The following is a 25,822-nucleotide window of genomic DNA, read 5'->3' as shown; positions in this document are numbered from 1 at the left end:
GCAAGCAAAATACTGTCTCCAGGTCTGAACAAGTCAGACAGTTTGGGGTGGGGGAGAGACAGGGAGAAGGAACCTTTTGAAATATAGCTCAAGTTACAAAATGCTCCACATTTTAAAGAAAGCTTTGTTAGAGGAGTGCTGTTAAGTATATATTAAGCGGAGTAAAAAATAGCAAGCCAGCATATAGGATTTCAAATCTAATGTGGCAAGTAACTTGTTTTTTTCATGTTCCAGATTTCCCTGCTTAGAATTGGGAGGGGAAAAATTTGATGGCAATGGGTGGATGTGGGTATTAAGTATGATGTCCATGCATACTGGTCCAGATTAGGGATCCCTGGAAATGATGCAAGTTCTTTTATCCCCTAAGTACCATTCATACCTTTTCAAATACACTTGCCTGAATGTGCAATTATCCCACTACAATTGTCACAATTGAGTCTTCTGTTCTTTTTCATTATGGAGTATCCAAGGCAGTAAGTCTATGTGCACCAGTTACTGGGGAACATAGGTGGGAGGGTGCTGTTGCACCATGTCCTGCTTTGTTGGTCCCTGGTCAACAGTTGGTTGGCCATTGCATGAACAGAGTGCTGGACTAGACGGACCCTTGGTCTGATCCAGCAGAGCACTTCTTATACTCTTATGTTAAAGCTTCATCTACCATATCTCCAGTTTAGTGCAAGAATAGGGCTATCATGTATGACATGCAGATGGCAAGACTGATTCTAGGCAGAAGTGACACGCGCCTGCCAGAATGTTTTCTAGAGTCCTCTTTTCAGATCGTATTATGCCGATCCTTTTCCATCTGCACTGACTTCCAATTCTTTTCTGGGCCCGGTTAAAGATGTTGCTTATTACCAATAAAGCCCTATATGGCCTGAGACCAGGATATCTGAAAGGCCATCAACTCCCAAATGAACTTGCTCATCAATTACGGTCATGACAGGGAACCCTGCTCTGTATTCTGTCACCAACGGAAGTGCAGTTAGCAGAATCATGATAATTTTTCTTTATTTACAATATTTTATAAGCTGCCTTTTAGGGTAACACCTCCCAAAGTGGTGTACAATGAAAATTAAAAAATAGAAACCCCAGCGCCTTTTTGGCAGCAGCACCCCAGCTGTGGTTTGATTGGGCCCTTGGTGGGTGGTTTTCAGGTGGGCAATCAAGATGTTTATTTTGCCAGGCTTTTAATGGATTTTAGCTGCATGTTCACTTCATTGTTCTCACTGTTCGTTGTATCAGGACTGTGATATTGTTGTGAACGGCAAGTGTCTCTATAACTAAATACCCCAGGCAGCCAACTGTTTGTTGCACACCTGCATTATAACAGTTCCTACCCGGAATGGCTAAAAAGGTCCATGAGAACTCCAGGCAAGATGAGGCATAGCGGGCATCAGAGAGGCGGAAAAAAATAGTTCTGCTGGGAATTGGCTAAAGGTTGGTAAGAGTCATCCCATGCTGTGGGCTGGGGTTCTTCAGATACAGGCCATGATAGGAGAGGAAGAGATTTCACGGATTCAATAGAAATAATTAATTCTAAATGCTACCCATGACTGAATATGCAAACACAAATCATTTTCACTCCCAGCCATGCTTGTGCAACATCCGCTTCATCAGTATTCCCTTCAGTAAAACTCAGCAAAGAATATCAGTTCTATGTCACACAAACAGCTATTTCAGTGGAAATGCTGAACCCAGTAACAATCACAGATTCAGCATTAACCCCCACAAAAGAAAAATAAATGATAATTTAATTGTTAAAACTGTGCCTTGACACAAAGGAGTGCATGGCAACATTCAGCTACAGACTTAATGACAACAACCACAGACTGGTAATTAGGAAGAAAAATGATTGACTTCCCAAGTTTTGGCAGGAAGAGAAAGGGGGGAAACCTATGGAAGTGATAAATGAATAAAGACAGGAGAAACCAGAAACACATCATGGTTTTTACAGTGAAAATTATTTTACAAGTCTTATTATTTGGCAATTATTACATTCCTTAGCAAATCAGGGCAGTACACCTAATGCCTAATTAACTTACATGGATTCTGGCAGTATCTTGCACCAGGAATGTAGCATCTAGGATGACACTGAGCTTGTGGGAAAGCATTAGGATGGGGTATTTGTGGACGGACAGGATATCGTTGAGGGTCCATCTGTGGAAACTCTCTGGACATCAGGTGCCTTGGAAGGTCCTGCAGGTTAAAGATGGATGTAAGTGGCAATGGAGGTTCTAATTGTCTGATGTGCATAACATCCAAAGACTGAGAATTATATCCTGCATCTCCTGTTTGTAGGTCAAGTGGTGCTCTATTATCCTGGGGCTGGCTTGATCTTGCATTATCCTGCCTTTCACCAAGCAAATGTTGGGAAATGTCAGATAAACCTCTGTGCTCACTGCCAGAATTGTGTCCAGTGTCAGGAGAAGCAGCTGATGGCTGACACCTCAAAGGTTGGTTTGTTTTATCCCCAGATGAAAGATTATGTTCTGACGAGGGTCCTGATCCATCAGATGGGTCTGGAGGTATCCCCAGTCTAGAATCCTGGTGTTTTTGCAGCCGATTATGTTCATACAGATCCAGCACAGCATTATTGCAGTCAACACGATTAGGTTGACGGTAGAAAAACCATTGCCCAGCCATTGAGTGAGAAAATGTTTGAGATCGATAAGGTCCTAAAGGCACCAGGTTGTCTATATTTTCACCAGAAGGGTCCAAAGTCTCTTCCAGTGAACGTTCTGGAAATGGTGACCAGTCTCCACTTTCATCGACTTCGACAGGGATACTTCGACCAATCGCAGTGCCTAAAAATGGGGATGAATTCAGTACAATATATCAACTCCTGATTTGCTCCATATTGTATTTTATATCTAATTAATTATGTGAACAATTGAAGTATGAGGGTTCGACCAGCCAAACACTCTGCTTAAATTCCTGCAAGCAGAATCAAGGCAGGCACAGCCTACCTCGAGTGCCTCCCCACCTCAATTCTCTTTGGTGCCCACTTCATCTGCCCCAAGGTGATTTATTTATTTATTTATTTTACTTGAAGGAGGTGTCATTTTAGCAGGTAGAGGAAGGAATTGGGCACTTTGAATGTCAAAAAACCCGTTCCAGGGGTTCAAAGTCCCTGACTGATTGCTCCTCTCTCATGTGATTTAAAATTAGACAACCAAGAGATCATCACAATTACAGTGCATTTTAACAGGACTCGTTGAATGTTTTTTGCAGGATAAATAACTTTACAGAATGGTGGTACAAAAAGACTAACCTGTCAGGGAAGCCATTTCAATATTCTGTAGGAAATCCGTTGAAATATATACCAACTATAAATGGCAACTGAGTGGGGAAAAAACAAAGGCAAAAAGTTAACCACTGTGGATCATGGCAGAAGTTATAAAAAAAATAGACAACTTCTCATTAGAGTCATATCACATACACAGAGTAGACAAAAAAATAACTACTTCCCCAGCAACATGCTTTTAATCAAAATTTTAAAATCCCACTACTCATTAAAGAAGGTGGAGCAAGAGACTGTTCTTCTTTTAAATTAAAGCATTCTTTCTCTGACGGTAAATCTGGATGTGGTACAGAAACCAACACATTAGACAATCTTTCTCTGCACTGGGTGTTTCAGCTGTTGAAGAATACAAATTTGAGTAAGCAGTGTAAGAATGTGCATTCCACCCTCAGCGGTACTTTCTACTCACTGGTGTTAAAATCTTGCACATGTTTAATCCCATTGATTTCAATGAGAGAGAGAGAGAGAGAGATCAATGGGACATAAATTGTGCCCATGAATAATAAACTGGAAATTATGTTACAGTAAAACATGTTATATGTAAACATTTTAGGTATGCTACGCAAAAGCTCTTGATACAACTGGTTGACCCTTTTCATACGAATTAAAATGCTGCCACAAGGCCAACTTTTATGCTCAGGCCCTAACTAAACATTGCCCATACATGTAGTAATGCAACTCCAACAGCCTTAAAAAAAACCCAAATAAATAGAAAAGCTGCTTCAGGAAGAGATGATTTAGAGGAAGTGGCAAGGTTGGGTGGCTTAATTGGTTGGGCCTCATTGCTCCAAAGCTGCTCCCCTTGCAGGGTACCTCAGAGACAGGCATTTGGAGCCCTACAGGGAGAAAGAAAGCATCACAGGTATATATGGAGCTGCCTTATACTGAGTCAGACCATTGGTCTATCTAGTCCAGTATTGTTGACACTGATTGGGAGCGGGTTTCCAGACTTTCAGGCAGCAGATTTTCCTACTGTATCTGGAAATGTTGGGGATCAAACCTGAGACCTTCTGCACGCAAAGCATGTGCTTGACACCTGAGCTACGTATTCTCCCCAAATTTTGGCAATTGACAGGTAGAGAAAGGGTTAAGGATCTTCTCCACCCACTGCTTGTCTACTCTACATCATTCCTCTTTTGAAGCAGATTTCTCTTTAAAAAGGGTGGCCTGTTGGAGCTTTATTATGCATATTTGTATGCAGTGTTTACTTAGATCCACAGAGAGCCCTTTCACACAAGGGTATAATATGATTGTGTCATTGACAGTCACGCACACACACACACAATCAAACACATGCTTAAGCGACATGAGGGCCTGTAACTGTGCCGTGGATCATGGCCAACATACGACAATTTTATAACCACAACATTATGATAATGTTCGCAAGCACAGTTAACTAGAATGCTTGCAATTATGGCAAAGCAACGTTCGACACAAATATTGCATACAAACATATAAAATAAGATATAGAGTATATTCACACAAATGATTGCAGAGATGGACATACAAGCACTGCTACCAAAGGATAACAGCCTCTTTACTCCCTCCCATGGAATTTATGTTATTAGTTTTACTAGATGCTGAAAAGAGCTAAAAGGGAAGGGAATTACTACTACTACTACTACTACTTATTACATTTATATACCGCTCCAAAGCCGAAGCTCTCTGGGGGTTTACAAAGATTGAAACATTGAACATTAAAAAAAAGGATATACAAAAAGGATATACAAAATTTAAAACCATAAAAAGCATAAAAACAAATTACATATTGGAACAGACAATATTAAAACAACTATTCTGGGGTCAGTTAAAAAACTCAACATGCTGTTAAATGCCTGGGAGAAGAGCAAAGTCTTGACCTGGCGCCAAAAAGATAATAACCTTGGTGCCAAGCGAGCCTCATCGGGGAGATCATTCCATAATTGGGGAGCCACCACTGAAAAGGCCCTCTCCCTTATTGCCATCCTCTGAGCTTCCTTCGGAGTAGGCACACGAGGGAGGACCTTAGATGTTGGGGCCCTAAAATATTATAGACATTTATTTATTTATTTATTTACCTTCTTTTGTTTCACCTTAGATGGTTGACTTGTATAAATAATAACATAGTACATAGAACTCCTGGGAGCAAAATACATAAGATTGTGCGTGAAGAAGTGTGCAAGGTTCTTTTCCCCACCCCTCCACGCCTTGCATTTGTCATGTGCCGGACAGCACAAAGCAAACAAAGTTCACACATTAACAGAGCAGCCTTTTGTGGGGGTGAGGGAGGGAGGAACTGCCGCATAAGAGCCATCAAATCCAAACCCCTACTGGGGCAGCCCAATTAAAAGGAGAGGAGAAGGAGGAGCAGCAGCTTCCCCTTCCTCACTTCTCCCCCGCTTTTAGTTTATTTTTCGTACTCCAAGTTGAGGGAAATTCACTATGCCATCTTCAGGGACGGTGTAGCTTATCCAGTAAATTGGGGCCTTTAGATTTGGCAGATAAAAAGTCTCAATCAATCCTCCCCTGCCATACCCACGTTTTGCTTGTTGTTGTTGTTGTTGTCGTCATCATTGTTATTTGTATTTCCTGCCCTATATAACAAGGATCTCAAAGCAGCATACAGACAAAAATCCAGTTAAATCCAATTAAAAGAAGACAGTGTGCAGGCTGGTGGATTTAGCCATCAAAGCCTTTGTTTAAAAGCCATGGCTTAACCTGGCGCCTTACCACCAGCAGGGCAGCTACAGCAGCAGCTGAGAGCTCCCCTGTCACACAGGGAGGACCTGTGCAGGTGGACCTCCCTTTCTGCCATGAAGAGGGAGGCTTGCAGTATCTTGCGAGCCCTGGGACACCCTCCTAAGGATCATAGGATTGTTCCCTAAATTGCATTTTTAGACCTTCTCTCCCCATTAGCTTTCCACACGTTACAATCATCACCCTTTACTCATGATTAGGAGTAATTAACAACAATCCTTACATACATAGAGACTACCATGCCTTCAGAAACACATGGCATTGTCTAATCTTTAGTGTGTTTGTTCTCAAAATATTGATACTCCTAACATATTGACCAGATAGACACCAGAACATCCATAATCAACAAACAGATAAAAACAGGCAATTCACTAAAGACAGCTGGAACAGAACAGGTCAGAACTGCCAAGTTAGAAATAAAATTGTTATAGGGGTGGGGTGCATTAGAGGCACTTGTGAACAATACTTTAAAATAAGCACTTACATTAGGGAACTTTTTATTAATCATTTCCTAGCCACTACCCATTAACAACAGCAGCTGCAAAATGAGAACACTAGATTTCAAGGCACCCAAACCAACTAAATGATACACTGAAAAGCATAGGCAACATCAGGGGTAGACAATATGTGCCCTCCCGGCTGCATTCACACCCTGTCCATTTTTGTGGCTCCTGCCACTCCTCTCAAGTCACCACTGCCAAACTGCAGACCTTCAGCTGCAAAAAAAAGTTGCTTTCTTGTTCAAAACAAGTTATGTGGGTAAACACGTGCCTTGTTATAATGCAAGTTTAGGCTCCTTCGGGGCTTCTGGGACTGTGATTATCCTTTAAAACAAGGTATGCACTTTGTTTTAAAAAGTGAAAAAAAAAATTTACCACCACCAAATTGTGGAGGTGGTGGGGTGTGACCCACTGTGGGTTCCAGAGGTGTGAAATTGGCTCCCAGATTTTCTCAAGTTGTCCATTCCTGGCCTAGATGGAAATGATGCAGTGACACAAAAAACGTCTTACCAATTCCACTTTGCAGTGCTTGTTCTAGATAGACAAAACAACAACAATGTGGAGAGCCAGTGTGGTGGAGTGGCTAGAGTTTCAGACTGTGAGCCAGGAGATCCGGGTTCTAGTTCCCACTCAGCCATGGAAGCTCACTGGGACTGGGTGACTTCGGGCCAGTCACAGACGCTCTGCCCAACCTATCTCACAGGGTTATTGTGAGGATAAAACAGAGAGGGGGAGGATTATATACACTGCCTTGAGTTCCTTGGAGGAAAAAAAGATGGGATGTGAATGTAATAAATAAATAGCCCAGAATACATAGTTCTGACACAGCACAATGTATGTTCCAGGTTGTTTTTCACTAATTCATCAACTACCCGGAACAGGAACATAGATTCTTTAGAGGCTTCAGGGCTCACTATTTTCCTCATCTAATATTATGTGACTTGTCAGTTTGGTTATGTTGGATATGTTGGAACAGTGCATTCCAGGCTACTATTTGTCTTTGGATGCAGTTTTTTTCGGGGTTCACCAAATGATTTAAGAACCTAAGAGGAGCCATTCTGGATCTGACCATGGATCAATCAAGTCCAGCTTTCTGTTCACACAGTGGCCAACCAGCTGTTGACCAGGAACCCACAAGCAGGACACGAGTGCATTAGCACCCTCCCACCCATGTGCCCCAGCAACTGGTATACATAAGCTTACAGCCTCTGCTACTGGAGGTAGCTCATAGCTTTCAGGACTGGTGGCCATTGATGGCCTTCTCCTCCAGGATTTCCATCTAGTCCTATGTGGCATGTCAGTTTAGGGATACTTTAGAGTAGGGCTGCAGAGAAAGAGAAAGTCAGCCATGGCCAGATCTACATCTTGTGCCAAATCATTACGAATGTGGAATAAAAACCAGGATAGAACACTATGAAAGTGGTATATGGAATGTGATTGTGCCCCCACAGTTATCAGTGGACTTCAATACTACTATAAAGCAGTAGTGTAGATCTAGCCCCAAAAATTCATGAAACTGACAAAGTAATTTGAGGTTAAAGAGTTTCATGAAATTGTCCCCACCCTCACAATGTCCCAGACTTGGTTTCAGTGAATCAGCTTGCCAATTTATCAACATCTTTACTTGAGATGAAGTCCCAATGAACTCAGTGGGCCTTACTTCTCACCATGTATAAGACTGGACTACTAATCTCAGATTCCCACCACAAAAAGACTGTACGGGAAGTCTTTAGAGCAATCCATTCCAGGCTGGCTTTCCCTCCCCACACTGAACTGTTTACCTCCCAAAATGGCTATAGGAATATGAGTTATTTGGCATTTTTCTTAAAAATAGGTTCTGGCTGTCAGGGAGCTAATAAGATGTTCATAATGTCAGGGTCTCATTTTTGAAATTTTTTTTTGTCTGCAAAACATCCCACTGCTGTTTTGCAACAGTTTTTTTTAATACATACCATTGCAGTTCTGGCTTTTACATCCTCAAAAACAGAAGGCCTTTAAATTGTTTTGGGAAATGCTATACTAGTAATAAAAATTCCCTTGCTTCACTCTTTTTAAAAATGTTATTGGTCTGGCACTCTCCTTTATGATGCTATATTCCAGAACCAAGAGTTAATATGTAAAGAAGATCCTAGTTTGTCAGGGCAGAACATCCACACTTCACCCACTCCAATTGTGGCTGAGATAGGATTGGAACAGAAAAGTAGTATAGGAAAAATGGGTTGGGTTGGGTGTACATCGAGAACTAGGAAATGTATGGAATTTGGTGTGTGGGGAGATATTTGAAGATGAGTAGAAGGGAAGTGTAAGAAAAGGGGCTTGGGTGTATGGTGCTGGAAAGGTACAGAAAGTAGGTTGGGGATACTTTAGGGCAGATGAGGTAATGAGTGGGGAATGTTTGAAATGGATAGGCAGCTGGGAAGTTTTGGAAATGATTTAGCTACTCTAGAAAACTGGGAGTGGAGCTCTCTTAGTTTCACAAATAGCTATATTTGTAAACTGATCTTACAAATATAGCTGAACTTCTGCCATCACAATGCTATTTGCATTTTTTTAAAAAAAAGAATATAAAATATCTTCCCTGACTGACCACCATCTTGGGCTCTTGTCTTGATAGGCAGCCAGGAAGGAGGAACCGTTGCAGCTCTTATATTACTCCAGGCAACTGAGACAGCAGATGTGCATGTGTGAGTATGATGCCATCCCTTAATTACTTGTGTGACCTTATGAGACAGCTGGTTCTGGTGTATGGTTAAAGTTTCACTGCCCATCAATACCTAAAAATTAATGACTGCCAGTTCAAGTGGGCATCTTTCTGACTGAAAATGAAACTCAAAGCTAAGTTTCTTCAGGGTTGAACAAGACATGCCATGGAAGCTCCATGTTTGGAGCATGCGGTGCCTGATTTGGATTGGACCATTGTACAGGAAGGGGAGGGATCTAAACATTTGCCTTTGCATTGTAGCTCCAGTACAAATCATTCCTTCCTTCCAAATCTTCTATTAGCTATGGAAGAAAAAATGTTAACAGTTTAAACTCGTACGAGTAAGTGACCGGATTCATACATCATGATAACTCATGATGGGTTAAATAAGCCACAATGGCTTATTTAAGCAATCGTGGTTATCGCATTGTGAGTTTAAAAACTCCCGATAGACAGTGATGGCCAAAATAGTCCACTATGATAACCCATGGCCTGCAGAGTGGGTTATTTAACCCATCATTAGTTATTGTGTGGCGTGGCGGTCACTGTGGGTTATTTTCATCACTGTTGCTTGGCAAGAGTGGTCAAAACCACTGCTGCCACTTCTCTCCAGTCAGCAGAAGTTTCCATGATCTGCCTAGCAACTGAATGCGCTCACAGCCCGACATGATCTAACCCTTTCCCCAGCAGTGAGCTCTGCAACCTCTCCAAGTGTCAAGTATTTTCTTGGTCAGGTGATAGCAGCTGTGCAGGGCTGTCATTTTGCCTTGTGTGCATTCCATGGCAGGGATGAAATGTATATGAAAACTCCATGGAATTATAGCCACCATTCTGGTTTTTTGGTGAAAAGGTGCTTTCACTCGCATGGCTTTGTCAGCATGCAGTGTTTTCAATAGGCCTTGTGTGCATCCCTGCTAGGGAAGCCTGTGCATGATGTTGGGTCCTGATCTTGCAAACTTCAAAGGGTTGATTTGTGCCACCCCCTTTTTGGTGCACCGGGGGAGTGTTGTTTCTTGTGTGTAATCATGCAGGGTTTTGTTGTTGCATCGCCTGCCTCCTAACTAGGGGAGGTTGTGTATGAAGGTGGTCCTGATCCTGCAAACATCCAAAGGTTTACAGGCTCCTACGATGTTGTCAATGGGTGAAACAGTGCCACTGCTGGGTAGGAGGACTGCAGCAGGACAGGGGCTGGGGAGATGACTCAGATTACAGTAGTTTAGTAGTTTATTTGTCTGAACATGTGGGGGATAACAGTAGTTTATTTTCAAAATAATCTACTCTGAGTAGCTCCTTAACCCTTCATGTCTTAAAATGACATCTGAACATAACCAGTGTTTGTTTCTCCATTCCGACCTGTGCAGTTCTCTGGTCCAAAAATGCATACATTATTTTGAGGAAGCACATGTTCGTTATGGTTCATGTTCTTGCCAAGAATAATGATGTGTTCCAGTAGAGCTGATTTGATGTATTCCTTCAAGCCTCCCTCATTCTGCAATTTTATACATAGAAAAGTTCAATATCAAACTGAAGCAAAGCTTACTTAATTTCTTCACTTTCTGCAGTGGAAAAGACAGTGAGAACAGTAGAGAGTCCAGTAGATTTCAACTGTAGTAATTTTTTTGTCTCTAGAGGAACCTATACAGATGTGATGACAATTCATTCCTAAATGAAATATTACAAGAAATATGCTGACTGGGTCAGAAGACTATCACACACCCTCTGCATGTTCAACCTCTTAAAATATAAGGCAGAATCTCATCCTTGGTCAAAGGTTTTCAGGACTGAAAAAAGTTACAGCAAGAAAGAAGTATACCGCTTCTTATTCCATTCTCTACTTTCTCATTTCTTTTCCCTGATTTAGCTTTCAATTCCTCAACCTTTGCAGAATTCAACAAAAAAATGAAGTATATATAATAGTTACCCTTCATTTATAGCAACCTTCCCCAACCTGGTACCTACCAGATGTTTTATACTTTAGCTTTCTACTTTTATAGCCAATGGACAAGATTGCTGGGAGTTCTAGTCCATTGTTTACAGATTACACAGGTACACGAGCCACAACAACTATTGAAATGTAATCTCAAACATTGATGTTAGTATTTACATATTTAAATACCATTGTCTGTTGTAAAATCTGAGCATGAAAACAAAAATTATGTCCTATTGTTTAAGCACCCTTCTGCTCTCTTTGCCCTCTCCTTATGTGAAGTACAAAGTTATGCAACACAGATTCCTTCTGCAAATAATCTTGGCAGTCTTCAGTGAGCTATTTGGCAGGAAACTCAGCCTCTTGTGAGCAGCAGGCACTTCCAAATCTAACTTGCAGAAGGCCCAGATGTTGAGGCACAACTGCAAGTCTTCCATTTGGCCTGCCAGTGTAGTTGAAGGAAGAGGAAGCACCAGGCAGAAGGAAGAAGCAATTTTTTCTCTGCTAAAACAATGACGCACAGAAATGTTCACAACTAAGTGATTTTGTCAGTAGATAATGAACTGCACCTATTCAGAGATAAGTAGAAAAAGATGCAGATGTTGTTTAGCTAAATTATCTTGTATGGGGGTGATACTAACAATTCAAATTCACAGCCAATAAGTTCAGGATTCAGGAAAGCTCATGTCTAACGGTTCTGCTTAAATCCAACTTTTATATTTCTTAATACAATTTTACCTATCCCATTTGGAATCTGTGTAGTTTCCTCATTGAAATGTTTGTGTCAGCATATGAAATCTCCAAAGAACAAGCTTGACTAAACTAGCCTGGTTTTGATTAAACCTTTTCTGACAGCAGAGAGAAAGAATGTGCAGTAAAGAATGGCGTACTAGGTAAATTCCAACTTCAAAGGCCTTCAGTTTCAGGCCATTTAATACTGCTAAGAGAGAGGCCCATAGATAGGATAAACACACACACAAGAATTACAGTTGCCTTCATATCTTTTCATCAGAAGTGGTTTTTTATTTAACTTAAAAAGCGCATAGGAAAAGCTGCATGAGGTCAAATCGAGACTCCATTTACCCTACTATTCCTTTTTCAACCATACTCAGTTCTGAATATGTCAGAATCACAGAAATATAAGATAGCTCAAAACTAGGGTGACCATCTGAAAAGGAGGACAGGGCTCCTGTATCTTTAACAGTTGTATTGAAAAAGGAATTTCAGCAGGTGTCATTTGTATATATGGGGAACCTGGTGAAATTCCCTCTTCATCACAACAGTTAAAGCTGCAGGTGCCCTGCCCTCTTTTAAATCTGGTCACTCTCGTAAAGCTCCTGCACCTTTAACTGTTGTGATGAAGAGCGAATTTCACCAGGCTCTCCATATATACAAATGACACCTGCTGAAATTCCCTTTTCTATGCAACTGTTAAAGATACAGGAGCCCTGTCCTCCTTTTCATATGGTCACCCTACTGAAAACACCAATACGACATTCCCATTCCCTGACAGCCAATTTGTTTCCACCAAGCTAAGGTTTTGCAAAACCCTGATAAAAAGAAGGTATACATTATTAACATCTATTTATCTATCATAGATATCCACTGATGTTACTCTTTAGTAGCAATAAATGCCAAAGATGTTGTGAACTGTGTAAAAAACCCACACTGACAATTTTTAATGCATTACAAATTGGAAGGCCAATATGTATGTAATATTTTTGCTTCTTTTATGTCAGATATTAGCAGCCTTATAGCCTAACCATTATTATTAAGAAGTGACTCCCATGGAGTTTATTTATTATTTCAAGTTCAAAAAAATCAAAGTGCTTTAGAATACAATAAATAAATATATGTAAGTAAAGTCAGACTAAAATATTAAGGTAAATATAATGCAGCACTCAAATTATGACAACGCATTTTGTTGTTGTTAAAATAGTAGAAATCAAAGAATGACCAATGGAATGAAAAGTTTTCAGAACCCATCTAAAGATGGTAAGAAAGGAAGCATATCAGATCTCCCTGAGCAGAAAATTCCATAACTGGGGCATCACCACTGAGAAGGCCCCATCCCTGATACCAACCAATCAAATATCTAGAAGAGATCTTCGGCTATTGGGCGGTATAGAAATGCAATAAATAAATAAATAAATTATTATTATATTTATTTGTATCCCGCCTTTTGCCCAATGCTGGGCCTCAAGGCGGCCTTACAAAGTTTAAAATATACATTGGGGGGGTGGGGAGGGAAACAAAACCATAAACAATTAAAAAATAAGAGACAGGCCAGGCAGTAGGACTTCCAAGGTTGATCTTACAGCACATTTATATGGACGCTTAAGATAACTTGGCCCAAGGCTGTCCAACTGGACTTACTTCCAGTTAACATACTTAGCCTTAAGTCCCTTTTTAATTTCACCTGATAAAGAATTCTGTGTAACTCAAAGGCTTGCACACTTCATTGGTCCATAAAAGCAAAGACTATCTACTTTGCTTTTCTAATAATCTCCAAATGCTGTATTTGCATCGTTGATTGCACAATGTTACTAAACTTTCAGGAAGATACAATGATTCCAATATCTCTTTTGAGATTTTCAAGACAGCATCACAATCCATATGATGCTGTACATGCATGTACACACAGCAAAATGTTTGTGTGAGTGGGAGAGGGAGTTTGACACTACCTTACATTTGAGTAAACACATTGTTAGTGCAATGTCATACATGTCTTCTCCCAGGTAAGTGGGTATAGGATTGCAACCTTAGTATAGGAGAGCTTTTCCCAACCTGGTTGGTGTCCTCCAGATGTGTTGGACTACAACTCCCAGCATCCCCAGGGCACCAGGTTGGGGAAGGCTGGTATAGGATAGAGAGAGCAGCACAGAAATCCCAGCCAAGATCGTGTGATCATAAGGACCCGCTAGAGCTAGGCCTCTGATTGGCGTTTTTCTGCATTATTATAAGAAGTACACGTCGAATATCTCCAAGATATGTGATCTTCCCACTGATATAACTGCATACTAAGCGGTGAGCAAACTTCTTAAACGCAACCATTTTGCTATCGGAGAGAATTAACAACCCACAAAGCAAACACCCAGGCAGAAGAGACGGAACAACAACACACGAGAAAGTGGGTCAACTGCTAGTAAGAAATTCAGAGTTAGGGAATTTGACGGAAGGGCCTTGAAGAACTTACCTCAGACCCCCCACAAAACGACCAGGGAGGCCGAGAGGACCAGCCGGGCCTTTCTAGTCCGCCCTGCTCTTCTCGCCTGGGGTTGTCACTCCTCTCCTGGGGTTCTCCGTTTCCCTGTCAGGTAAGTTACTGAACCGGCTCGGTCTGTAGCAGGAAGTGAAGCTCTTTATGCAAATCACCCTAGCAGCCTCGCTTTGAAAAGCCAACAGGGCAGACGAGGCGTGGGGGGGGGGGAACGCCATCGATAAGCGAAGAGAAGGAAGTTACAGATTGACTGGAGGGATGCGCAGGCATCGAACCGGTTGTGGGTTTTGCCAGTTGTACAGCGAAAGCGTGGGGAGATCCACTTTGACTTTAACCCCCCCCCCCCAAATCAGAGAGAAGGTATGAGAAAAGGTCTACCCTTTGGAACATCTAAGAGAGTAGGAGAAGTCAAGCAGGTACATCAGAGAACTTTAGGATTGCTGTAATGGATTATTCCAAAAACACCACCACGAAAGTTTTCAGGTTAGACTATCTGATAGATGGTTCTCGCTTTCGAGGTAACAAATCGATGAGTGCGATTTGAAAAGTTCCAAACCGCGTTCATGGCAGAGTGCCTTTAAAAATCCAGAAAACCCGAACCTGTGGCCCTTCAGCTGTTGTCAGACTCCAACTCCTATCGGTCCCAGCCAACGTACCAGAAATGATGGGAATTGGAGTCCAACATTATCTGGGCCACAGGTTCCCCTGTGCACTTTCCTGTGCTGAGAAGTGTTTGCTGCTGTAGGTACCTGATTTTTAACAACCAGGACAGTCATAGATGGGTCCAACCTACAATTCATTGCTTGGATGTTATCACTAGAGGTGTCATTCTTCTCCACACTACTTCTCTATCATTTTGGAGATGTGTGGTTTTGACATGTGCAGTGTCCTATCTGATGATGAGCATATCATCATTATTACTTTTCTCAAACCAGTGCCATTTTAGTGGTGTTCTTTTAAAAGCATTCCTTTAATTTGCACTAAAATGCTTTCCCACTTTTTTATTGAAAATATTTCTGCAATAGGGTTTAAATGAAATGCAATAGGGTTTAAATGAAGATGTTCTAATGCATGCACACACACACACTTTCTGCCTTTCCATTTGGCACCATTTTAGCCATTTGGCTATTCTTTTAACTTGCACCAAAACACTTTTCACTTGCATTTGAAAAGTTGTTCAAGTAATTACATAAAATGAAAATGCCAGCTGCTTAAAATGTTATGATCAGGTGAATTATTCCTACCCTACCCACAAGGCCGCCCAGTAGTGGAGACAGAACCTAATTTTATTTATTTATTACATTTTTATACCGCCCAATAGCCGAAGCTCTCTGGGCGGTTCACAAAAATTAAAATCGCGAAGAGCATAAAAACAACCAATCTAAAAACACAAATGATGGGATGTACACCCCAAATATGTGCAATACCACATGAAGTGTGGGAAGTCCAGTGCAATTTTACCTTTACCTCAAAGTGAAAAAGAAATGAAATGGGGATGCCAGAACTTACCAACTCTGGAAATGCCCCATTACAGCAGAGTTTTGAATCTGCACAACCCCACCACCTCTCACACCGCTCCAGAGGTTTCCCCAAAACTATGGAACAGCTTTTCAGGGGGCACAGAGGGCTGCATGGGAAGGCAACATTGGTGAAAATCCTCCAACAGGAGTGTCCCAGGAACTGAATCCAACTCAATATTTGCCATAAAACCCTGATCATTTTTTTTAAAAAAATGAAAAGCAGCTTCAGTAGTTTGCAGTTGTGGGCAGAATAGTGGAGGGGAAAAGAGTACTGAATACTTTCCCTGCTATACAAATTGTCCTCCACAGCTGCTTCTCAACTCCATGGGCTTCCATATATGGAGGCATGGGCCTTGCACCAGTTTGCTGCTGAAAATCCCCCCCCCCCACCTGCTATTTGTAGTCAAAGGTACCATTTGTCCACGGGGGGTGGGGGGTGGAGGGTGGATTTAGATCATGAAAAGGGTTTAGCTCCCACCACATACCATTAATCTGATCGGATTTAGCCCACCTCATCCCAACCTGGTTGCCTTTAAGTTTTAATAAAAACGTGACCTCTCCAAGCTTCATGAATCGTATCTTGTTCAGTTTGTGCCTGAGCCTGAAGGGCATTTTTGTTTATTATTTAAAGGATGTTTTATCCCTGCTGTGGTACTACAATAGGAATTTCACAGAAGAAGGGGAAGGGAGATTTCCCCTTTCTCTTAATAACGAGTTGGGAGCTTTAGCTTATTAAACCATAACTTATCTCATATTTCATCAATATCTACCAACTGCGCCTATTGTGAGGTTCTTGTGATATGCAAATCTATTTAAATATATCCACTACTTGATTAAATCAGTTAAAGGCAGATAATGGTTAATGGTTGGTGTTTTTTAAAAAACAAATCAGTGAAAAGGTGTCAAAAAGAGAGCAAACATGGCTCTGGGAATATGAGCACCAAACATATTAGCCTAAACATATTAGTGAACATATGTTTAGCCTAATATGTTTAGGCTAAACATATTAGCCTAAACATACTTGAGTGAAATATAATTGTGACATTTATGTATATTACCACACTGTGGGCTGGACCTAGACTTCTGTTGATATCAATGGGGCAAGTTACTCATGCCTTAACTTAACCAATGGGAAGAGCAGTCCTAAATAAAATGGGGGGGTATGCAGTAACCACCACGGGCTTCCACAATGGATGTGCCTACCTAATGGAAGAGCTTTCCTAACCCACCAGGACAGCTGTCCAAGGGGTTAACTTGCACCCTTAGGGCGAGTTCGAACAATCGCAGGGAGGGAGGCAACTGTCTTGGCTGTTCCCCCTGCCACCACATGTGCTGCGCATGAGGCCGTGGGTTGTGGTGTCATCCAAATCTGGTGGTGGGAGGAGGTCTTACCCACCCTACAACCTCTCCTGCACATTCATTTTGATAAGCAATAATCTAGAGTAGGTATTTTCCCTGCAGTTTCAGGTTCTATTCTCCATATCTTTTAGTACGTCTGTTCAATTTTAAGAAATGTTACATACCTAGCAGTGGCTGATTCCTGGACGGTTAGGCAAGTAAAGGTACATGCCATGCACAGGTGTAGTTGCCATACAAAAAAACAAAACAAATAATCCTGTGACACCCCCCCACACCCCCTTGCACATGCATGCTGCTAAGCAAATAAGCATATGTATTTTGGGCGATGTCTGCAGACAGCTGTTCATTTATACTTGAAGCAAACAGGACAGAGAAAAAGAAACACATTTGGTACTTGAAATCAGGAAGCGGCTCTTCAGAGATACTTTGTGGTTTGTTTCAGTCTTTCATAATTATATTTCCAAAGTCAATAAAGCAGATGTTTCATACAGGTGGTTGAGAGAAGAACTTAACTCTGACAGCAGAATTCAGATCATACCTCTGCCAAGAGTTTATTGTGTGGCTTTGGGCAATCAAACTCAGGCCACAGCTAGACCTAAGGTTTATCCTGGGATCATCCTGGGTTCGCCCCTGCCTGAGCACAGGATCCCCTGTGTGTCACCTAAATGAACAGGTTTGACCCCTGGACGAACCAGGGATAAACCTTAGGTCTACTTATGGCCTCAGTTCTCCCATCTATAAAATGGGAATTCCAATGACCTACCTAACAGTATTATTGAAAGGACATGCCCATGGTTACACATCACTCTGCAAATTAGGACTTCAAATCTAAACATGCTTATTAGGGAATACGTCCCACTGAACACAGTGGGATTTATTTGTGAGTAAACTGCTGAGAATTATGCTGCACGATGTTATGAAATCATCATCATCATCATTAAAGTTTCACTTCTTTCATGGGCGGTGTGGAGAGCTATGCTTGTCCCTCGTTTTGAAAAAAATATGTTGGATTTCCAGGCTGGATTTCAGAACTAAAACACTTTCAGGGGTGTGTGTGTGTGTGTGTGAGTGAGAGTGAGAGTGAGAGAGTGAGAATGAGAATGAGAATGAGAATGAGAATGTGTTTTGCAAACCTGGCATGTTTATTTCTCAGGCAATTTCTCTAACAATGAAAATGGATATTATACAAGGCAGAGTTCTCACTGTGAACTGACAGCTGTCTGCTGGTCTCCTGATCACTCCCAGACGTTTTCCAGGCTGTGTTTGTAGGACTATGACAGCCAATGGAAGAAAACTATTCCCAGTTCTTGGCCTTGTTACTGTTTTATAGTTCCATTACCTTTTTAATGGGAAAGATGATAGATTGGCAGAACATAAGGTACACATTCTGCATTTGCAAGATAGCCTCAAGCTTGATATGTTAATCATAAATTTAAACAAAGATTTTGATAGTTTAAAACCTGTTGGAACAAATACCATGAATGCGTCTCAGAATTGATATATTGTAAATAGTTAATTTTGTCAGTTATATAGTTGATTTTATAACTAGCAGCCTTAGCCTTTCCATTATGTGGGAAATGGCGATCCGATTGTCATCTAGTGTTCTGTCCGTGGATCTGCAGAGTGCACTGAAGTTAGGAAAGAATGATTGCTTTAAGTGCAATGTATTGCGGGGGGCGGGGTTTATATTGGGGAGGAATCCACATACTGAATTGCACCACATGATTGTATATGTGTGTTTCCAACCATGTGTGAATTCGCCAGTAGAAATGGTGTGGTGAGAGCCAGTTCCCTGGTTGTATGTCCAGGGATGACTGCTGGCTTGTTATATATGTTGGCAGAGGACATGCTAAGCTTTCTCCATGAGTACATAAAACCCTGTTCATGGTGCGAAAAAAATCAGTGGTGTGACTTAGATGCTTCAGTGGTAGATGCTTTGGAGAAATACACATAGTGAAGAGGAATCAAGTCCCTTGCACCTCTTGTTCACACTGCATTATTTATTTATTTATTTATTTATTTATTTATTTATTTATTAGATTTATGAAATGTTTCATAAAATAAATTTATCTAGGTGTTTTACGATAATGATAATACAAATAAAATCGCAGTAAAATCAATGCTATAAAACTAATTAATGTGCCAACCCAGGATAAAATACTGTCACATTGCAGGGACTAACTAGGATAATAAACCAGACTGCAGGGACTGAGACAATCAAACACAAAAATACTAAAATATTTTAAAAAATACTTTAAAAAGATTTTACTTTAATGTAGTACTTTAATATTTTGATGTAGCATCTGAAGCCACTCTGAAAGGCATGTTACACATACATGTTCAAAGGTACTCTTTATTATTCTATCACATCTTTCATGGCTGAGTGACCAGGCACTGGATACAGGTTGTACAACTGAGCTTTGTCTCAGATAAAATACTGGTTGCGTGCCCTCATTTATAGTGTGTGTGTGTGTGTGTGTGTGTGTGTGTGTGTGTGTGTGTGTTCAGCCTTGTGCCCCCAGTTGTATGGGACTGAAACTCCTGTCATTCCTCAGGCAGCATGTCCAATGACCATGCTGTCAGGGATTGATGGGAATTTTAGTCCAAAACATCTGGCTGGTACCAGTTTGTGGAAGTGTGTGTGTGTGTGTATGTGTGTGTAAAAATCATAGAATCATAGAATCATAGAATAGCAGAGTTGGAAGGGGCCTACAAGGCCATCGAGTCCAACCCCCTGCTCAATGCAGGAATCCACCCTAAAGCATCCCTGACAGATGGTTGTCCAGCTGCCTCTTGAATGCCTCTAGTGTGGGAGAGCCCACAACCTCCCTAGGTAGCTGATTCTACCGTCGCACTGCTCTAACAGTCAGGAAGTTTTTCCTGATGTCCAGCCGGAATCTGGCTTCCTTTAACTTGAGCCTGTTATTCCGTGTCCTGCACTCTGGGAGGATCGAGAAGAGATCCTGGCCCTCCTCTGTGTGACAACCTTTTAAGTATTTGAAGAGTGCTATCATGTCTCCCCTCAATCTTCTCTTCTCCAGGCTAAACATGCCCAGTTCTTTCAGTCTCTCTTCATAGGGCTTTGTTTCTAGACCTCTGATCATCCTGGTTGCCCTCTTCTGAACACGCTCCAGCTTGTCTGCGTCCTTCTTGAATTGTGGAGCCCAGAACTGGACGCAATACTCTAGATGAGGCCTAATCAGGGCCAAATAGAGAGGAACCAGTACCTCACGTGATTTGGAAGCTATACTTCTATTAATGCAGCCCAAAATAGCATTTGCCTTTCTTGCAGCCATATCGCACTGTTGGCTCATATTCAGCTTGTGATCTACAACAATTCCAAGATCTTTCTCGTTTGTAGTATTGCTGAGCCAAGTGTCCCCCATCTTGTAACTGTGCATTTGGTTTCTATTCCCTAAATGTAGAACTTGGCATTTATCCCTATTAAATTTCATTCTGTTGTTTTCAGCCCAGCACTCCAGCCTATCAAGATCACTTTGAAGTTTGTTTCTGTCTTCCAGGGTATTAGCTATCCCACCCAATTTTGTGTCATCTGCAAATTTGATCAGCGTTCCCTGCACCTCCTGATGAATAGCATTGGGATTCTGGGAAGACTGCTGGGGGTGGGGAGCTTCTATTCCCTTCATTGAATTTCTTGTAGAAATCATGAACTATTAACCAGGCCTCTAGGCGGTTTCACATCAGCAGGAGTTTTCAGCTCCTTGACTGTCTCCGCTGCATGAACACATCCTGGTTCATAAGACCCTGACAGTGATGAATGAAGCAGAAAATGTGTTCTGGTGTGGCAAGGGTTGACAGCAGGTGTTACGATTTGAAATGCTGCCGGCGCAAGGTGTGGACTGGATTGACACAAACTGCAGGCAACTGAACGAGAAACAGGCTGCTTGGTTATTTCTCCGGTGTGCAAATGTCAGAATGGTGTCTCAAATCCTTGTGCCAGCAAAACTGGAAATACTGTCTAAGGAAAGGCGTGAAACATAGTATAACGGTAGATCTGTAAGAGGGGGACTTTGGAGGGCATCATTCCCTGCAGAAGCCCGTTTGTCACGTATACGTGAAAGGCCTTTGTCCTGCATTGCTCCCAAACTGTGGAATGCACTCCTTCAAGAGCGACAACTGGACCCCACTCCCTTGGCTTTTAGAAAGGGTGCAAAGATATTTATTTTCAGTTTAGCCTTTTAAAATGTGTAGTTTAATGTTAGAATGTTTTGCAGTTTTTAGTGTTCTTGTTTTTATTGTTTTGCAGTTTTATTATTTTAAATTGTTGTGCATCGCCTTGATAGCTGTTTGGCAGATAAGACAGTATATTAATGATAATAATATACAGTAAATAAAATAAAGGAGAAAATGGCTGGAAGATGCTTGGGGGCTGCCGAAGGTATGCCAATTGTGAATATGTGAACCAGGCATAAATCAGTAACTCTAATCTGTGCTTATACCCTTTATTTTAATTTGTGTGGTGGGATCTTGGTTATGTAATTCAGCTTTGGAACATTACTGCACATACAGAAGCTGGAGGCTGGCTGGGATGCTAAGGGGAAAAGATGGGGAAGAGGGATTTAGTAGAGAACTGCATGTACAGCCATCTAGCACAGTTCAAGAGGTGTGAGATTTGTTGCACAGAATATCCTAACAATGTTCTGTTCACCTATATTTGGAACACATCTGCCCTCATTTGGCTCTGTATGCAGTGGTGGAACAGTTCCGGGGCTCAAGCATACCTGGGAGCCCTTCTCATAATCCCAGCTGTTTTAGGGAAAATCCAAAGGTGGGATCTGAATACTCTGCATATGCTCAAAAGTCAATAACGCCTTAATACGCTCATCCAGCAGCATGAGAGCTTTCCCCCTGTGGTATGCCGCCATGCCACTGGAGAGTGCATGACTATTTGTAACCATGTTGGGGAGAGGATACTTGTGGGGATTACCCCCTCCGAATTGCCACCTTGCTGAGAGTAAAGGTAGCTGTCAGATGGGGAAAACTTATGAGACAGGCCTTGCATACTACATAGCATATTCATATACACTTCTCAGTGGTGCAGGAGAAGCAGCTCTCTTACACAGGCTGATTGCTGACAAGATGGCTATTTACACATCAAGAAGAAAAAATGGATTTAAAGTGGAGTTGGCAGCCCTTCAAACAGAAGATACCTTCAAACAGAACATTCCTCTGACAGCCCTGCAAATGGAGGACTTTTCTCTGTAAAGGGAACGTGGCCACCCTCACTGTTGAGCATGGGAAAGGGTGGTGGTAGTTTCTGTATTCAACTGGTGGTAAAGGTGCCAAAGCAATGTAACATTTGGAATTCATACAATGCTCTTCTTGAGCATTTGGATCAGCAATGGAATTCTAGACAATGAGAGCAAAAATCACTGCTTGAATTGAAAAGTTGCCCCTCTCTTCCAGAGGATGATAGAGGAACAAAATGACTTGCAACTGCTTTCCTTGCTTGTCAGTCAGACTAAAGACTCTCCACCCCTTTGTAGAGTGGAGAATCCTAGAGTGTCATCAGCTGAGTATTTTATAGCACACCCATTACTGGTCACTTGTAGATGTTCGTTTTGATAATAATAATAACATGCGTCTCTCACTCCTTCTGGTCTTTTTTCCGTGACAAAAAAAAGATCCGGACAATCTGACTTTTGGGGGTTGAAGTGAAACATGCCGTCATTTCCTGCTGTTTGCAAGAAAAGCAGCACACTAAAAACACTCACTGAATAGACCACATGTGAAGAAAGAGGAAGTATTATGGGACAGAAGTGGGGGGGAGTGAAACAATGGTAGGAAACAAGATTTTTAAGATTGTTAAAACACAAAGGGATTGTGAAGAGCTCCAAAGGGATCTCTCCAAGCTGGGAGAGTGGGCATCCAAATGGTAGATGCGGTCAAATGTAAGCATGTGTAAGGGGATAAAAACCCCAACTTCAAGTATAACCTAATGGGATCTGAGGTGGTGGTAACCAAACAAGAAAGAGATCTTGGGATTGTGGTGGACAGCTTGATGAAAATGTCCACCCAGTGTGCGGCCACTGTAAAGAAGGCAAACTCCATGTTAGGCATTATAAGAAAAGGAATTGAGAATAAAACGGCCAGTATCATACTGCCCTTATACAAATCTAGGGTGCAACCACACTTAGAATACTATGCACAGTTCTGGTCACTACACCTAAAAAAGGATATTATGGAGCTGGAAAAAGTGCAGAAAAGGGCAACTAAAATGATTAAGGGGCTGGAGCATCTCCCCTATGAGGGAAGGTTACATCAACTGGGATTGTTTAGCTTGGGAAAAAGGAGGCTAAGGGGAGACATGATAGAGGTGTACAAAACTATGCATGGTATAGGGCATGTGGCACTGGGTGAAATGTGCACCTGTGATTTGTCTGAAACCATGATTAGAAAATTTAAATTTCCTTCCCTTGAGTGTTAATGAGGAATGAAGGGGAAAAGGAGCGCATGAGCCTGAAACTCACAATGGCTCATGTGCATAAACTAATCTGTGGAGTGATGCTGCCTTTGAATTGGGCCAGAGATAATCATTGGAAATACTTGATGTTCCATTCATTTAAGTGAGCTCCTAATGTCCAAGTAAATATTTTAAGGATCAGGGTGATAGAATACAAAGAGGGGTGCTTTTGATAAAAGACTTTAGGGTGGTTTGCTTTTTCCAAATACAGGGCAGTATTCAACGCTGGCTCTCTGCCAGCTCTGAGCACGACCAGGAATGATGGGGTAGTGCAACGGGAAAGTAGCATTTGGTAGTGCAATCCAAGAGAACTACCAGTTCTGGAAATGGACAAGTTAGCAGAGCAGTCTCGGCGCAAGGTCTCTCACCACCTGAGGTGGGAGAGAAAATGTGCTGCTGCCACCACATCTTGCTTCTTCCCATCACTGCATTAGGGAGCCCCTTCCCCTGTCATGTGTCATCCTTCTCCTTGCCTCAGCATGCGGCCACTGGATGCGTCCCACCCCTTCCCTCTTCCGAGCCACACGGCTGGAAGAAGCAACTGTCTGGCTCTTCCGAGAGCCCAGCCAGCCCTCGGAGTGAAACAGACGGTGGGTGGGTGGGTGCTCCAAAGAGCCCTGCAGGCCACTCTTTCACCGCAGCAAATGCCACAGCGGGAAAGCAATAGGAGGGGCTCTCCAGAGCACCCACTGGGGGAAGCAGGCTGGCAGCGGATGACCATCTTGGAGCAGGCAAGAGCAGTGCAATTCACCACTCTTCCTGCTCTGCCAACTGAAGCGGGAGCTTCACCCTGCTTCATGGCTGGGCTGGCCCCGCAGCAGAGCAACCTTCCACAACCTGAACTGACTTGTACAATTCTGGAAACAGTTGTTTCAGGTAGTTTTTAGTTGCACTAGCAAGTGCTACTTTCCTATTGCACTAGCAGTTGTTCCCACTACTACAGCGGCAGTACATGGTCATTTCTGTAGAATTTCACTATTAATGAAGTAATGAGTTTTCCTGCCATTGTTGGCTGTTCATGTTCTCTGGACAGCTGAATCCTCATCATCTCTCTCTCTCTCTTTTTTAGGGTTTTACACCCCAGAGTTTATTATACCCTGCTGAGATACAAACAAAAGAGTGAACACAATGCATCTATGTTAATTTATAAGCAACTTCCAATTAACTCTCAATGATAAAAAACCTCTCTTGCTATTTATTAAAGTTTTCCCCACAGCAATACATATCTCCTTAATTAAGATCAGCAACAAACTAATGCTTTCCTTATTCCCACTTGCTTTCAATTAGCTATTCATTGATCATTACCCAGCAGACACTTGATGATTAACAGAACACGAATAAACAATAGGACAGGGAGCGAGAGAGAGAGAAAGAGAGAGAGCGCTACGTGAAAATTATGCTTCAGGAGCAGAGAAAGATGCAGACATTGTGATAAGTAATGGGGCAGGAGGCAGAAGAGAATACAGTGCATAGAAAAAACATGTGTGTCATTGAAGTGCAAGGAGCATTTTAAAATAGTGGCAGTGCTTAATTTAAGATGAGACATTATACATAGAGGGGTGACCTCGAAATTACTCAAGAGTAATTTAATGGAGAATCGTCTCTGAGCATCATCTTTCTTAAGTGTCTTAACAGTGCAATCTTATGCACACCTATTCGGAAATAAGTCCAATTAAGTTCATTGGGACTGACTGTCAGGTAAGTGTGCATAGGATTACAGCTGAAGAATAAAAGCTAAGATATCCCCTACCTGCAGGCACACAATCTAATAGAGATGATACAAAAGGTAAAATGAATGGAAAGGAAAGAGGAAAGCAAGCCAATTGAGCCCCAATTCTTGAAGTTTCATCATCTTAGCAGAATCATCTGATCTGGACAGGTGAGCATCTCTGCCTTTAAGCACACAAATACACACACAACTCAGCAGCCCTTAGACCTGTGGCTATTGGATAATCTCCTTCACTTCTGCAGTCCCTGCAAAACTATTGGCTGTTGGAGCAAAGTTTTCTTTCAGGCAGGGACAGGGAAAGCAAGGTCCCTGTAGCTGCTCTTCCTCTGGCCAGTAGACAGGGTG

The 25,822-nt window shown here is 41.9% G+C and overlaps 1 protein-coding gene across 1 annotated transcript in view; it reads right to left on the bottom strand.

The window, feature by feature from the left end:
• Positions 1-14,470, bottom strand: part of TRAF3IP2 (TRAF3 interacting protein 2) — a 29,209-nt gene extending 14,739 nt beyond the window's left edge. The window contains exons 1-3 of the mRNA XM_063124776.1: positions 14,362-14,470; positions 3,272-3,339; positions 2,043-2,804 (exon numbers count right to left, since the gene is read on the bottom strand). Of these exons, the coding sequence (XP_062980846.1) occupies positions 2,043-2,804; positions 3,272-3,287 (778 nt within the window). The 5' untranslated portion in view covers positions 3,288-3,339; positions 14,362-14,470. The remainder of the gene's footprint in view (positions 1-2,042; positions 2,805-3,271; positions 3,340-14,361) is intronic.
• Positions 14,471-25,822: the final 11,352 nt, after the last annotated feature.

This window comes from Elgaria multicarinata, chromosome 4, assembly GCF_023053635.1.
Source record: "Elgaria multicarinata webbii isolate HBS135686 ecotype San Diego chromosome 4, rElgMul1.1.pri, whole genome shotgun sequence".
NCBI lineage: Eukaryota > Metazoa > Chordata > Lepidosauria > Squamata > Anguidae > Elgaria > Elgaria multicarinata.
Note: the sequence above shows the minus strand (reverse complement) of the source record. Positions and strands in the feature narration are given on the sequence as shown.